This window comes from Myodes glareolus, chromosome 19 (assembly GCF_982192425.1).
Source record: "Myodes glareolus chromosome 19, mMyoGla1.1, whole genome shotgun sequence".
Taxonomy (NCBI): Eukaryota; Metazoa; Chordata; class Mammalia; order Rodentia; family Cricetidae; genus Myodes; species Myodes glareolus.
The window spans coordinates 18,331,893-18,346,577 of record NC_142044.1 but is presented as its reverse complement, the minus strand read 5'-3'; the positions used below and the strand labels follow the sequence as shown (position 1 = coordinate 18,346,577).

The following is a 14,685-nucleotide window of genomic DNA, read 5'->3' as shown; positions in this document are numbered from 1 at the left end:
TACAGGGACCTCAGATTCACAGAGCCACACCCTTCCCTGACACCACCATTGGTCTCCATTTTTAGGTGGGAATATAGACTTCACTGTTCTCTCTGCCCATCCTTGTGATCTAAGACCACCCTTATTAAGAGAGAGGCCATAAACACATGCTGAAAACTCCACCTACCCCGTGACCTGCCTGAGGATTGTGCGCTCACCTTCCAGTCTCCCTTCTGCCCCCTCCGTTGGGTAGAGATCCTAGGCTTCCGCAAGATCAATTGGATCTATTTTTAAAGAATGAATAGTTTTCTTTTTAATTTTTTAAATTTTTATTTATTTATTTTTAAATTAAATTTTTAAATTTTATTTTACACACCAACCACAGCTTCCCCTCCCTCCTCTCCTTCTGTTCCCTCTCCCTGAGGAATGAATATTGTTTATAATGACTGTCAATAGCTTGTGTTTTTCAAGCACGCTTATGTTTATTTATGTATTTATTTATTGTGTGGCTGTGAGATAGAGAGAGAGTAGCACTCATGAGGAGGTCAGAATGTAATTTGTGGTAGTCTGTTATTTCCTTGTGCCATAATAGGCTTCAAGGGTCAAACCCAGGTAGTCAGGCTTGGGGACAAGCACGCTTACCCACTGAGTCATCTCCCTGGCCCTCAAACATAACTTTTTTGTCTTACTGTTCTTGCTCAATAACTCAAAATAATAATTGAGGTGACATATTTTCAACCTTCTCCTCTATGTGCTATGGTATGGCTAGATGAATATCTAGAGAAAGATTATAAAGATACATCTTTAAAATGTCATTTCAAAACAATCTCAAAGGTGAAGTTTCCTTTTGTTAAGTTGCTCTGATCTAATTAGAGCAATGTTAGAATGTCACCTCCAGTGTCTGCTTGAATGTTTTAGGGTTTCAACTTTAATACTGCCTGACAGCACTTGTGTGTATGTGTGTTTTTCTGTCCCTGTAGGCATGGAAGACGTGACATGTGACAGAACTGAGTTCTTGAGCAACTATCTGACTAACGTCGATGATATTACTTTAGTTCCTGGGACGCTAGGAAGAATTCGATCCAAATTTAGCAATAATCCTAAATGTAAGTTGGTTCTTCAAATATTAAGTAGTTCAACTAATGACCAATGGAAAAGGTAAAGACTTGTTCTCTGAAGCTAGAGAAATCCTGGTTGGGCTTCAGTTTTTCTCATCTGATGATAAAGACATGTAACCTATGAAGACTTTTGTGGACATTAACCAATGTGTAATTGGTTAATTGGACAGGAATCAATAGTGGTTCTGGGCATAGAGTAGCAATGACTGAACATTTGCTCTCGTTTTTATTATATGGAAATTGCACTTAATTTGAAGCATGTTTATAACATAAATATCTACTTATAGGGGTGAGTTTTCTGGCATCAAGGGCAGACTGCTCCCTCTGGTGAAGACAGAACCAACACGCGTACCCTCAAGTTTCCCAGTACTTCCCGGCTCTGTCCTTTTCTCAAAGTAATCTTCAGAGCACATGAGAGGAGAAAAAAAAACTACATTCTTAGATATTGTTAACTATTCTGAAGAATTAGAAATTAAAAAAACCTCGAAGAATTATGAGCCTTTGTTTGAACTTGTTTTGCATGTTGAGGGTGTGAGATACCACTAACACAAACTTTCAGTCTGTCTCACTGCCATCTAGACTTTGGAAACCATGTGGATCCTCTTTTAAATTCTTAAAAAAGTTTTTTTCCATTGTATATATTAATGGTGCATAGCACATAAGGGCATTTTCATATAAGCCTATACGCTACGTTTCTAAATATATATAGTTTTACTTCGGACATGCCTCGTTAAAATAGAACCTTCAGAATAATAAACCACTGACATCAAGCTCAAAGCTTTGGAAACTTAAATTTTTCCGAAGCTATGTTCCTAAGTCAACACAAATGGGATGCATTCCAGGGTCAACGTTGTGAAATCAACAAAATATTGGTGTTTCTTACTTTTTTCCATGTCCTTTTCTGTCCTTTGTAGCCCCAGCACCTTTGCTCCCTTGCACTGGATACGAGCCCCACTTGCTGTTTCTTAATCTCCACCCTTATCTCATTCAAAATGGTCTGGGTGGCATGAAATGATGATCAGTGAAGGTGAAGGACTGGTATTTCCTAAGAATTTCCTGGGATGTGTCTGAGGACGAAATTGTCCCATGTTGTTAATTTCTTTAAGCCAGCAGTTCTCGCCCTGTTGGTCACAACCCTCTCTGCAAACCTCGATCTCCAAAATTATATTGCGATTCACAACAGTAGTAAAATTACAGTTAGGAAGTAGCAACAAAAATAAGTCTATGGAACTGTATTAAAGGATTGCAGCATTAGGAGAATTGAGACCCACGGCTCTCACCTATCAAAGGACATGGGTTTATTCTGTTTAGTCCCTGGAAGACTGTGATTCACAAGGTCAGTGAGTACAGAAGTGTGGGGCACGGCTGGCTCACTGGGACCTTGTGCTGTGTTCCATTGTGCAAGCTCCCTCGCCTTCTAAAACCACTTGGCTGAGTGAGCGCTCTGATAGTCCCTGTATCCCGGCATCCTTACGAATGATCAGACAGAAAGGCCCCAAAGCTCTCAGAGAGAAATAGGTGCTCAGCATGGACTTAGTTATTATTACCGCCATCACTTGCTTGCTTCCCGTTAAATGTGGCTCTTAAAACCCAAGTAGAATGGAATCAACGTTTTTACCTTTGGATTTCAGAGCTGTAGGACTAAGTTTCTGAAGACAGTATTTAGTGTGTGCATGTGTATACTTTGAGGGAACCCGCATTCTCCTCAAATATGAACAATTGTTTTCTTGTTCACTGAGTGCTTACTAAGCACCAAGCCCTGGGGATTACAGCAGGGAATGAAGGATATACACAAGCCTCGCTCGCTGATGTTTCTGTCCCTGGGAGGCCTGCCCTGGGAAAGCCGGATCTCTCCTGAGTACTGCTTTTCCTCTTCTCCTGATTCTATAATGACAGATTGAGGCAAACCTCTTCTTTTAAAAAACAAAACAAAACCCAGGCAGCCTACAATCTCTTTTTCCGCACAGTCCGTACCGAGGGACACCCTGACAAAAAGATCCAGCACACACACACACACCCATCATTTACATAGTCGTACTTTAAGCTAGTTTGAGTGTAGGCTGAAATAGTCTTTGTCTCCTGGTTGTGAAAAAAAAAAAAAAAAAAGGCAGCACACACTTGAGCCTGCAGCTGGAAAGGAGTGCTCACCTATGCAATTAGACCTCTGACGTCACCACGGAAACAGCTCGCTTGCTGCATTAGGAAACTCATCTTGCTGCAAAGGGTCGCTTGTTCCAAAACCGTGTAGAGAAACAGGAAATGATGATAATAAAAGACCCCTGAAAATGACCAGCTCAGTTCCTGACGTGTAATTGCAAACAAACTCAAGCGGGTGCTGCACAGGACTTCGCTGGGAAAGGTTGCCGCAGGTTACCTAGCGGTCCTCCTGTGCTGCGGGAGGAGGACCGACTTCCCTTCTAGACGAGGAGCCCTGCATCTTGCAGGGCAGATTGCTGCAGGATGTGTGCTACTTGTTGACTGCTCTGTCACTGAAATGTTAAACACCTGCACTCAATTACGCATCTCTTGGAAACGACACCGAATGGGGTGGAGGCGCTGAGTGTCTCGCTGTAAAAATCGCCTCTCTTCATGATGACGTTTTGATCCCTTTCTCCCTTTCTTTGCACAGATGACCCTAAAGCCATTATTGCCAATCTTACGGTAAGTGTTGCAAACCGCTAGGCCTCTGCCCTCGGAGCAGCTGCGACGCGCTCACCTTCCCATGTTTGCCTTCCCTGTGGGTGGTTAGGAACATTTTCCTCACTGACCTGCGCTCCTGTGTATTTGTTTCCCCTAAGCTTTCAAAACTTCTGGCCCATGGTCAACGGTAGACTCCCCAATGGTCTTGGCGATGACACAAACCGAGGCTTTGTTCTTCCTATTAAGCGCAGAAGTATTTGCTCTTCACTCACTCTGAAACAGATCTATCCCCATCTTATATGCTCCCCCCCCCCGCCCCATCCCGCAGGTAGAGACTTCAAAGTGCTTGAACACCCCGTCAGATCTGCACGCCTGCCTCTTCTGCTCTCCCCCCACTCCTCCTCCCTCTCCTTGACCGAGGCTGTCAGGAAAGACCTTGAGTTTGGAACCACCCTCAGTCTTAGGCTCAAGAGTCAGGAATTTATCTCAAAACTGCCTCAGGTTCTTTATTAACCTCTGGTCTCTTTCTAAAACTGTCTAACTCCCTTGGAACCTATTTGCTTGTAGCATAAATTATTTAATAGGGGATAGCAAATTCCGTTTATTCACTAACCGTCTTCTTGTTGGGCTAACACTGCCTTCAACTCTCAAGACACAGTCTATCTAAGCATTTTTTTTTTTTTTGGTAGAAAACATCCCTCTGTAACACTGGTATTCACTTGTATTTCAGTGTAAAAAACCAGATCAGCACTTTAAGCCTTACATGAAGCAGCACCTTCCCAAACGTTTGCACTATGCTAACAATAGAAGAATCGAGGACATCCATTTGTTGGTGGATCGTAGATGGCACATTGCAAGGTAACGTGGGGAGCCTGTCTCTGTTTTTTCAAGCACTTTCCTGTCATCTGGAAACCCTTTGGTTCTTGGTCTTTATTAACAAAAATCCAGACTGGAAATAATCTCCTTTGGAATTTTTTGTATGGTAGATCATCTATGAGAAGAGAAATAATACACCTCAAGCTGCTGGGTCTTTTCTCATATAACTCTGTGCCCAAGTTTTATGGAGACACTCTAGATTTTTTTTCCCCTTGAACAACTCGAAATACAACTAAGGCTTTGCTTGTGTGGTCTTGGTTGACATGGTTACCTATAGCTGTGTTTGTAGAAAGTGCCTGGAAATGTTAATCGTGAAACCTCTGCTGTGGACGTGTTTTACATTGCTTAAAACACAGCTGATGTTTGCCTTCTTCTGAACTACAAAAGGCTCTCCCAGATCAAGGAGAACCACCCTTTGCTTTGGGACCTGATGCAGAGCTGGGAGCTCTGCCACTTCTAAAGAGTCAATGACCGTAGATTTAGTCATTTTTAGGTAGCCCTAGAAGTAGGGTATTCTCATGCATTTTTTCCTTTAACTTTGACCTTAAGACAAGCGTATGAATATACTTGTAGTACTAAGTGAATAGTTATGATGAATACTTGAGCTGGGCAGTAGTTTATAAAAGGTTAATGGCTAAGTGTGAGATGATAATGAAAAACATTGGTCTTCTAGGAACTTTGTCTCAACATGAAACACTTGGACATTTAATCTACTATAACTGTAAAAGACCAAATAGTTAAATATGTGAGATTATGCAAAGACAGATATGAAACCCAGAAATCACTGGAACCATGTAGAACAGACAAGATTCCATGTAAAAACATTATAGAGATGTGGTCAAAATATTTTGACTGACTATGTCCTCTGTCGTAGCACCTAGGGAGAGAAACAATGATGCAGTTGTCTAGTTTATATGAAAAAACTGTGTCTTGGAGCAGAAATTAAGTGAAAGATGACACTAGATGAGCAAGCAAGGCAGGTGCTAACCCTTCTGAAGTTCACTCTTGCCTTGTGGAGTTATTACACATACATATCACTATTCTAAATCCAAGTTACTCTTGGGTGGAAACTTGTTTATTAGCTTTCCTTGTTTTCCCAAGCATTAGTGTTTGCTGATATGTTCCCTGCCTGTAGTTAGGCAATACTTAAATTATTAAGCAGCAACATTTTTGGTGGTAGAAGAGTTCACAGAACAGTTCTGTAAAAGGTGTCCTTCTGTCACAAAAGGTAAAATTAAACAATTGTAATATCCTGCAGGCAATATTTTCATTCCCTACCTCTACATTTTCTAGGCAAGGCCATACTTTTGTTAGCTATGCCATGGTTAGTGTTAAACTGACCACTTCATGAACTCTGGTCTTACTGTCCTGCTAGGTAAGTTTGCATATGCCACAAATTGACTCAACATCACATGTGTAAAGATGCCTTCTGTGTTTTGGGACTGATCCTGGTGAGCACATAGCAGGGAGAGCTCCTCAGTCCAAGCAGGAGTCATGGAGAGTACATGGAGTTCTTTTCAAAATTTCCCCTTTAACCTGGGGTAATATGCAAGCGAATAACACCAGAGGAATGAACAGAAATAGCTGTCATTGCTATTGGAATGATGAAATTAAGATTGAGACAATTGGGCTTCAGACAGGCCTTTTCAGGGATCCTATGTATCTCAAATTTGCTTTCTATCAGCATGATTTGGGGCAGAATCCTAACTGATCATAAAATTGTTTCAATGTAGGAAACCTTTGGATGTTTATAAGAAGCCATCAGGAAAATGTTTTTTCCAGGGTGACCATGGCTTTGATAACAAGGTCAACAGCATGCAGGTATGACCTCAAGACTGAATTGAAACTGAGTTCTGGGGTAGGGAGGGGAAGGGGGAGGGAATCACAGGGCTAATTCAGACAATAGAAGAGACACTGCTCATGGAAGGAGGGATGGCTAACTGTGTTTCTCTTCATTTCTTTTGAAAGACTGTTTTTGTAGGTTATGGTCCGACTTTTAAGTACAGGACGAAAGTGCCTCCATTTGAAAACATTGAACTTTACAATGTTATGTGCGGTAAGTCACGTGTTCAATCAAACTCGATGAATCGAGCTTTACGATGTTATATGCGATCAGTCACTAGTTCAGCCAAACTCGCTGAAACAGTCTTTGGCCAGTGAATTTCCTTACTACTAGAAAAAGAAATGAGGAGTCTATTTTCTAAGGCCTTCTCTCCCTGAAAAAAAAAATTGCAACTTGCCCATTGGTTCAAAGGACAGAATGTCACCCCCTTCTAAGGCTTCTTTGTGTCCCTTCAACAGTTGACTAATGGGGACTTTTCATAGTGTTGCTGTTGGCAGCCGTTGGCTGATCCAACATAGCATTACAGTTCGACACCGTTGGTCAGAGACCCGATGAAGCAAGAGTTCCATGCCGGCAGAGCCGTCCCCCACCTCCCTCTCTCACATTGCAGCCCAGCGAAAGCTTGGCCAGCTTGCACCCCAGCCAGCTATTTATGTGCTCCTAATTATTTTCCTTCTTTGAGCCTCTCATTGCTGAATGAGGACAGCTTTTCCTATTTAGTAAGGGAGTGCCAGTCTGGTGGTTAGAGGGGGAGACTGAAAGTCGGGTCTCCTGGGTTCTTTCCCTAGGTTTGCTGCTAGCTTGCCACTGTCCCGCCTCTCGGCTTAGGCAAGTCACTGTATGCCCACTTGGCAACCATTCACTTACTGTGAAATCAACCCGTTCATCCCTTGGTAGCCCGTCAAGGCACATGGCCAAAACCTACTAATGTCCTCACACTTTTGTGGCGTGCCTTAGAGGGTAGGCTGTGGGTATTTATTGATTATGTCTTATTTCAAAATTTGGGTTTAAAAAGTCCACAGAAGTACAGGAGGGTGATGGTACCAATATTGTCACGCACACATGGGCAATGGTTGAGTAAACTACTTCTCCACACAGGGTTTTTGGGAATGTCTGTATTCACACTCTAGCAATGAACAGAGCTATTTCCAGAAGTGTTAGCAAGGCATTGTGAGGTCAGAAAGGTTCAGAAGGTGTGACAGGAGTGGCAGATATGCTAACTTAGTCCAATTGTGGTTTGTGTTCAATATTTATAGACTCCTAGATGGTGAACGACTTTGGCTCTTACCATAGTTCATCCGAGAACAAATAAGAGCCACCTCTGTCTCTTTCTTTTTTTCCGTCAGATCTCCTAGAACTGAAGCCGGCTCCCAATAACGGGACCCACGGAAGTTTGAATCACTTACTGCGGACAAATACCTTTAGGCCAACCATCCCAGAGGAAGTTACTAGACCCAGTTACCCAGGGATCATGTACCTCCAGTCTGATTTTGACCTGGGCTGCACCTGTGATGATAAGGTAGAGCCAAAGGTAGAAATGATCTTTATGCTTTTTCCATGGTGATATATTTGTTTGGTGTCTAAAGCGTTGTCCAGGGGAACTTTCTGTGATAATAGCATTGATTACTGTTCCTGCTGTCCAGAATGGAGCCAGTGACTGGGTACGATAGAGGGATGGAAATTTTAGTTTGATTTTTTTTTAAATTTAAGTACTATTAAAAGCTGAATATGGCTCAAGGCTACCATCTCAGACAGCACAGGCCTGGAGGATGAAGGGTAGCAATGCTCTTCTCTGGATTCACAATCTGTAATCGGAAGCTTGCTCTTCTGTGCAATTGTGGATCACCAGTGATTCACCACCCTCAGAGATAACGGGAAGCTGTGCCATGGTTTTGAAAGACACTTGAGATTTGAGGGATTCAGGAGAACTGTTTGCAAAACCTGGGCACTGTGGACAGAAGTCACTGGGAAATGGGAAACATTGTGGAGCTAGCAGAAGACCTTCCAAGGCCGGAAAGGCGAGGGGAGATAGAAAATTACTAGGGAGATTGGCAGGAGAGGGGAGGGAAGAATGGGAGGGAGGAAAAAAAAGAGAATTGTGTCTGTTGGAATGCTGCAGCCCCAGCACTGTGACCTGTGACCTGGTATTGTAACACCCTCGTCTCTATCGCCTTTACTCTACTCCAGGTGTCTTCCATGGTTGAGATCCGCTGTAAGCCAAAGAACAAGTGTATTCATTAATGCAGCCCCTGAACTCTCCCTTCTAGGACACAGAGCAGGACGGGGAAGGTGCAGCGTAAATGGGGGGCATACCACTCACCAGACCGCACTGGGAAAGTTTTAAATACAAAACAAGCAAACAACAAAAAACAAACCCCCAAAGCATTAAGCAGTAATTCGCTCATTGAATTTTTAAGTTGATTAGGATTTTTATGACTGCCTACCAATGCTGCTTCTTTTTCCATTTTTAACTTTTTTGTTTATTCTTTTCATCTTTCTTTTTTTTAATTTATAAAAGTTTATTAATTTATAAAAGTTTCCATTTCCACCCCTTCTCCCAACACCCTCCCACTCCGCCCTCTCCCTCTCCTCCTCCCTCTCTTTTCATCTTTCATATCATGCATTTCTATCCTATTCATCTCCCTGTCTCTTCATGTGTGCCCTCTGTCCTTGAAACCTCCCTCCCCCAATGAAATAAAATACAATGTAAGAGAAAACAAAAAAAGAAAAAGAAAGAAAGATCTTGTCATGGAAGCTGTAATGTGACACAGTGAGGCACACAGTTTACGCTTTTATCCATATGGCTTTACTTGCAAGTGTTCATTGCAGAGTCATTGATCTGGTTCAAGGCCCCTGGTTTCTGCTACACCGTCGATGCTGGGCCCTCACTGGGACTCCTCTCGGATATCCTGCGGTTTCCCTGGTTGTGGAAATCCTGCACCTTTGGGTCTGCAGGACCTGCCTTTTCACAAGCTCCAGCAGATCATAGATGGGGTGGGCCGACTCCATAACCCTAGTTCTGGGTCTGGGTAGTTACAGGGTTGGTCAGCCTGCCAAATCTTCCCCGTTTTCACAGCCAGGGTGAGCTCTCTGCCATTGCCCCAGCTAGTTCACCCCTTGCAGCCATGAGCAAGGGCTGGGACCAGTTCTGCTTTCATGCCCCCAGGGTCCATTCTCCTGCACCTATACCTTCAGGGCCAGCTCTATTGTGTTGCCCAGGTGAGGTGCAGGTCCACTCTTGGAATACTGCAGCTGGCAAGGGGCAAGGACAGCTCTTTTGTTCTGCTCTTATGACCTCTGGTCCAGCTCTTCCACCTGCCGCAGGTGACTAAGGGATAGCATGGTATCTCTCCCAGGCCACCATGGGTTGGGGGGGCTGGGCCAGATTTCCCACACTCATTCTCAGAGCTGCCTCCCCTCCCCCCACTCCAGTCAATTGTGCTGCCCATGCAAGGAGCAGGCGAGGAGTGCAACCCCACCAGTGCTTCTATTAGCAGAAATGAATCAATGCTTCCAGAGTTGAGAAGATGCTTGCATAAAGCAAGGACATTATTCCACTTTTATATGCTGTTTAATTATAGGTTTAGTTATGAGTTTTTTTTATTAGCCTCAGAAAAATAGACGGTAATTCTCCTATTGTGCAATCTCTTTCCCTTACCATCGATCCCCTCTCAGGATTCCCACAGGCATTGAAGCCACAGTTTTGTAGGCTCTAGAATAAGAGGAATTCAGTTTGTCCTTCCTTCCCATCCCCACATTTACCTCCTTCCTACCTTTGCTCTTGATAAGAATCTGGGAGGCTAACAGTGAAAGGGAGACAAGGCTCAGAAGCTGGAGGTGTGAGGCTGCCAAAGTCAATAGGAACCAACTTACCAAGAGGATCACAATTAGGCATTTAGAGGACGCTATAGTTCCTTCCTCCCTTTCTCCCTTCCTGTTCTCTCTCTTTCTCTCTCTCTCTTTTTATCTCTTTCTTTCTTTTCTATCAAGGTTTCTTCTCCAACACAGCATTAATCGGGACCCCAAAAGTCATGTTTAATTTTCATGCTTGACTCTGTACTTTTCCTTTGCTTATATATAGCTCTTAAATAGTACGCAAAGTATCTTAACATGTCTCAAAATAACCTATGGTATAGTTTTGCATATGGAAAATTTTTATGTGACTGCTGTTGTAGGCTCTGAAGCCTGCGATTGTTTGATGCATCATTATTTCTGGGCTACAGTCATGTGTATTTGCATCTGAACATTTAGCTCACTTAGTTTTCATGTTAATTAGGTACATTTGATATATTAATAGAGCATACTGTTTTTGTCAAGTTTCCTCTTTAAGAGCATTTGGTAATGTTCACATATCAGCTTTACAGTTTCTCAGAGGACATTTTTGTAAACGGGGTTTTATGGTGAGTGCTCAAGGGTCTCGGGGATCCATGTCAGGTGCAATGCTGAGCAACGATCATTCAGGATTGCTCCATCATTCTCCAAAAGTACGGAGTCATTACTGTTTGATTTGAAAAGAACCATTTTATATATTGGTTTGGTGGATTATTTTAGTGCAGACAGGAAAGAATCTTAGATCTGAGGCACTACTGTACCTACTTTACATATATGTGCCCCTGTACCCATCCTTCTCCGCCTAAGAAGCTACCATGATTGCACACAGTGTGAAGGGAAGAAAACTGAGCCACAAGGAGGTTAATGAAGGTGCTCACAGGCACAGGGGGCAAGCTCGGGATGCAAACGGGAGATTAAGCAGCAGCTGCCCAGGAGGGTTTGACAGACCTGGAGTTGAGCAAAGTGCTGAGTCAGAAGAAGGGGAAGGGAGAAAGAAAGAACCCCTTTGACGTGCCTTCTTTTTTCCTTTTCTGGTTTTCACATGGGAAGAACAAACTGGAAGAGCTCAATAAACGCCTCCACACCAAAGGGTCTACAGAAGGTAAGAGCGGCTTCAAAAATCAACAAAATCAGTTTAACGTTTAGTTTTTACAAATGGAAGACAGGAGCTGGAGAGACGGCTCACTGCTTTTCCAGAGGACCATGCACTCAACAGCGCACAGAACTGTGCCCTGGACATCAGTGCTTCTGCTTTTATCAAGTGGTGCCTCTTCTACCCACAGCTCACCAGTCCAAGTGAGACTCATGATGCCGATGGCGTAGAGTCTATTCTTCCCACTGGGGTGCTGTCCTGCAATTTGCACGGCTGCAGGTTAGGACAGAAAATAATTAGGAACAATAAGACAATCTATCAGGCTAATCCTTCCTTTGGATTTATTTTGTTTGTTTGTTTTGAGACAGGGTCTTACTATGTGGCTCTGGCTGTCCTGGAGCTAACTATGTAGACAAGGCTGGCCTCCAATTCACAAAGATCTGCCTGCCTCTGTCTCCCAAAGTGCTGGGATTAAAGGCATAAGCCACCATATCTAGATCTTCCTCTTGATTTTGAAGTTCTGGAAAATTGGAAGCTAGAATAGGAGCTTCTCTGAAGGTTTCTTGCAGTAGATGGGATGCTTTTTTGAGACAAAAGGGGTCTGGGTTGGGGAAGCAGATAGAACAGCATGGTAGCCCTACATCGAGTGTTAACAATGCACACAGATTCTCCGGGAGCCATCCCTTCAGCCATGTGGTCTTGTTTATCTATCGTGTATGGTTTCCTGTCTGAATAAGCAGAGGTCGAGGAAGGCAGCAGCAGGTTTTATTTACTTGCCTCACTTCCTTTCTATAAAACATCTTCATCTTCCTTTTCTGCATCCCCACCCTCCCCCTTTGCCCTTTGATCAGCAAACACACAAGCTTTCTGGCGTGTAATTGGATAACACAGTAACACAGGCAGGACTTTGCTGGTGGAGGCTTTGCTTATCCCCCACAAACTCTACAAATGACTTGAGAGTTTGGCGCCTAAATTTTAGTGTACTGCAGTGCCATGATAAAGGAACGACAGCAACAACAAACATGCAAGTTGCCAGGGGGATGGAATAGGGTGTATCATGATTTCCAAATAGTTAATTACCGAAGAAGCAGCACCAAGGTGCTCTATAGAAAAGCCTGCTGCTTGGATCGTTCCGACGGCTTTCCATGGACTCTCGTAATCACGCTGATGGAAACCCCACCTGTTCTTGGTCATAAACATTTCCATCTGACTGACAATGTCTGCCTCTAGTCTGTTGCTGAGATGTCATTGTGTTCCCATGACACAATCACTCCCTTAACCCAGCACTTCCTACAAGCATGTAAGAGACGCTGGGGCTGGTGAACTTGAGGCTGCCAGGGATAGAAGGAGCTGTAGTCGGTGAGGTGACTTCTATGCAGCTTTGCTCAGAGTTGATCCTAAGTGTCTTACATGTGTCACTGATGAGTGTTATCTGTCTGTCTGTCTGTCTGTCTATCTATCTATCTATCTATCTATCTATCTATCTACCTATCATGCAGCACGTCACAACCACAGCCTCCCCTTCCTGCATGCCTCTCAGCCCCTCCCCCACCTTTTTTCCCCAGATTCACCGCTCCTCCGTTTCCCTTCAGAAAAGAACAGGACTCCTAGTGTTATCAACCAAACACGGCCTAACAAGATGCAATAAGACTAGGCACAGACCCTCTTATCAAGTCTGGAAGAGGCAGCCCAGCCGGAGGAAAAAGGTCCTAAGAAAAGGCAAAAGAATCAGAGACACTCCTACTCTCACTGTTAGGAGTCCCACAAGGACACCAAGCTACATAATAATAACATATTTGCAGACGACCTAACAGAGACCTGTGTGAAGTCTGTCGGGGGCTAGCCATATGTCCTCACTCAGTATTGCTGGGCTCTTAGCTGAGGTGGACTCTGGTTTCTCTTAAAGAATGGCATCGCTGACAGTTTTTAGCCCTTGGTTTCCAAAGAACGGCAGAAACTCCTAGGGGAAAGTCACAATAGCTGGATCAGTGAGTGACCTTTGCATCACTGTGAAGGATTTCTGTCAGCTCCAATCTGAGGCAGGAAAGAGTTATTTCGGCTCATAGTTTCAGTCTATTATGAAGGAAAAGACATAATGGAATAGCTCAGTCCATGGTTGTGGCTGGAGCATGTGGCAGACAGGAAGCTGAGCGAGGCATTGAACCAGGGCCCTGGCTATCACCTTCAAAGGTCTGTCCCTAGTAATGTACTTCTGCCTGCCCGAGGCACCCCTCTTCAGATTTCTTATCCTCCCAATACAGCACCACGAGCTGGGGAAGGCACTCAAACGCCAGCCTGTGGGGACATTTCAGGCTCAATTCATGGCAGTAGCATGAATTTTTTTTTGGCCTGTTGATGGCCTACAGGAAACAACTTTTAAGGATATGAGAGACCCGAAATGAAACCAGCTGTCTCCCATGTGAAAACCACTTTTTTGGCTAGATTCTGCACTTTGTGTGAATCTCTGTGTTCCCTCTTCTATGTCCCTTGAGTTCCATCTCCATCCCCCTATTAGCTCTGTCTTATGTGTTTCTCTCCAGCACGAAGGGGGCATCTCTGAGTCTGTCTCATGTATCACGCATCCAGGCTCCCATTCAAAATATCCATGTCTGCTACAACAGAACCTGGTGAATACAAATCACATGTGTGTATGTGTGTGCATGCAAGTGTGTGTCTATGTATGTGTGAGTGGGTATGCACGCTCATGCCTGCACATGTATTGTATTTAGAGTAACTCCTTTGACTTTCTGACTTCAGAGATGTATTGGGCCTTATAAAGCAGTTTGTAAATCTAATAGTCTATGTACAAATGTAACATAGTCCTGATTTTGCTTATTAGTTTAAAGTAGAGAGGCAGATGGCTGATATTTTGTAGAATAAGTCCTGTATAAGACTGCGGCATCTCTGTCTTGCTGTTGTAATGTCATACACTATGAAATAAGTCAGACATTTATGGAGAGCACATGTGAAAGCTGCAAATGCCAGCCGTGAAACAGCTGGAGCCTATTTGAGGTCAGAAAGTCTTGGATTAGTCTTAGGTGCCGGTTTGCTGTTAATGCGTAGATTGCTATGCAATCAAAGCCTTTGTAAAAATAAAGAGGAAGCAAACTGTCGGCTTCGTGACCGGTTTGCTGAAGTCAGACTATTTCTAGGTAGGTGGTAAATTCTGAGTCTGGGTTGCATAATGGCCACTGTTTACCGGTCACAAACAGTGGCAGGTTTGCTGTGCAATGAAAACTCATCTCCTTGTGATACTGAGTCAGCGGAGGAAGGAATGGATTTCATGGAAAATGTCGACTCTCTTT

General features: G+C 43.6%; 1 protein-coding gene across 5 annotated transcripts in view; it reads left to right on the top strand.

Annotated features, from left to right (window-relative positions):
• Nucleotides 1-14,685, top strand: part of Enpp2 (ectonucleotide pyrophosphatase/phosphodiesterase 2) — a 115,091-nt gene that overhangs the window by 82,247 nt on the left and 18,159 nt on the right. For 3 of the 5 annotated variants that reach the window (XM_085678971.2, XM_085678972.2, XM_085678974.2), the window contains 7 exons: nucleotides 960-1,085; nucleotides 3,727-3,758; nucleotides 4,468-4,595; nucleotides 6,347-6,434; nucleotides 6,582-6,669; nucleotides 7,803-7,987; nucleotides 11,338-11,389. In XM_085678971.2, the coding sequence (XP_085535097.2) occupies nucleotides 960-1,085; nucleotides 3,727-3,758; nucleotides 4,468-4,595; nucleotides 6,347-6,434; nucleotides 6,582-6,669; nucleotides 7,803-7,987; nucleotides 11,338-11,389 (699 nt within the window). The remainder of the gene's footprint in view (nucleotides 1-959; nucleotides 1,086-3,726; nucleotides 3,759-4,467; nucleotides 4,596-6,346; nucleotides 6,435-6,581; nucleotides 6,670-7,802; nucleotides 7,988-11,337; nucleotides 11,390-14,685) is intronic. The other 2 variants (XM_085678973.2, XM_085678975.2) reach the window with 1 other exon arrangement.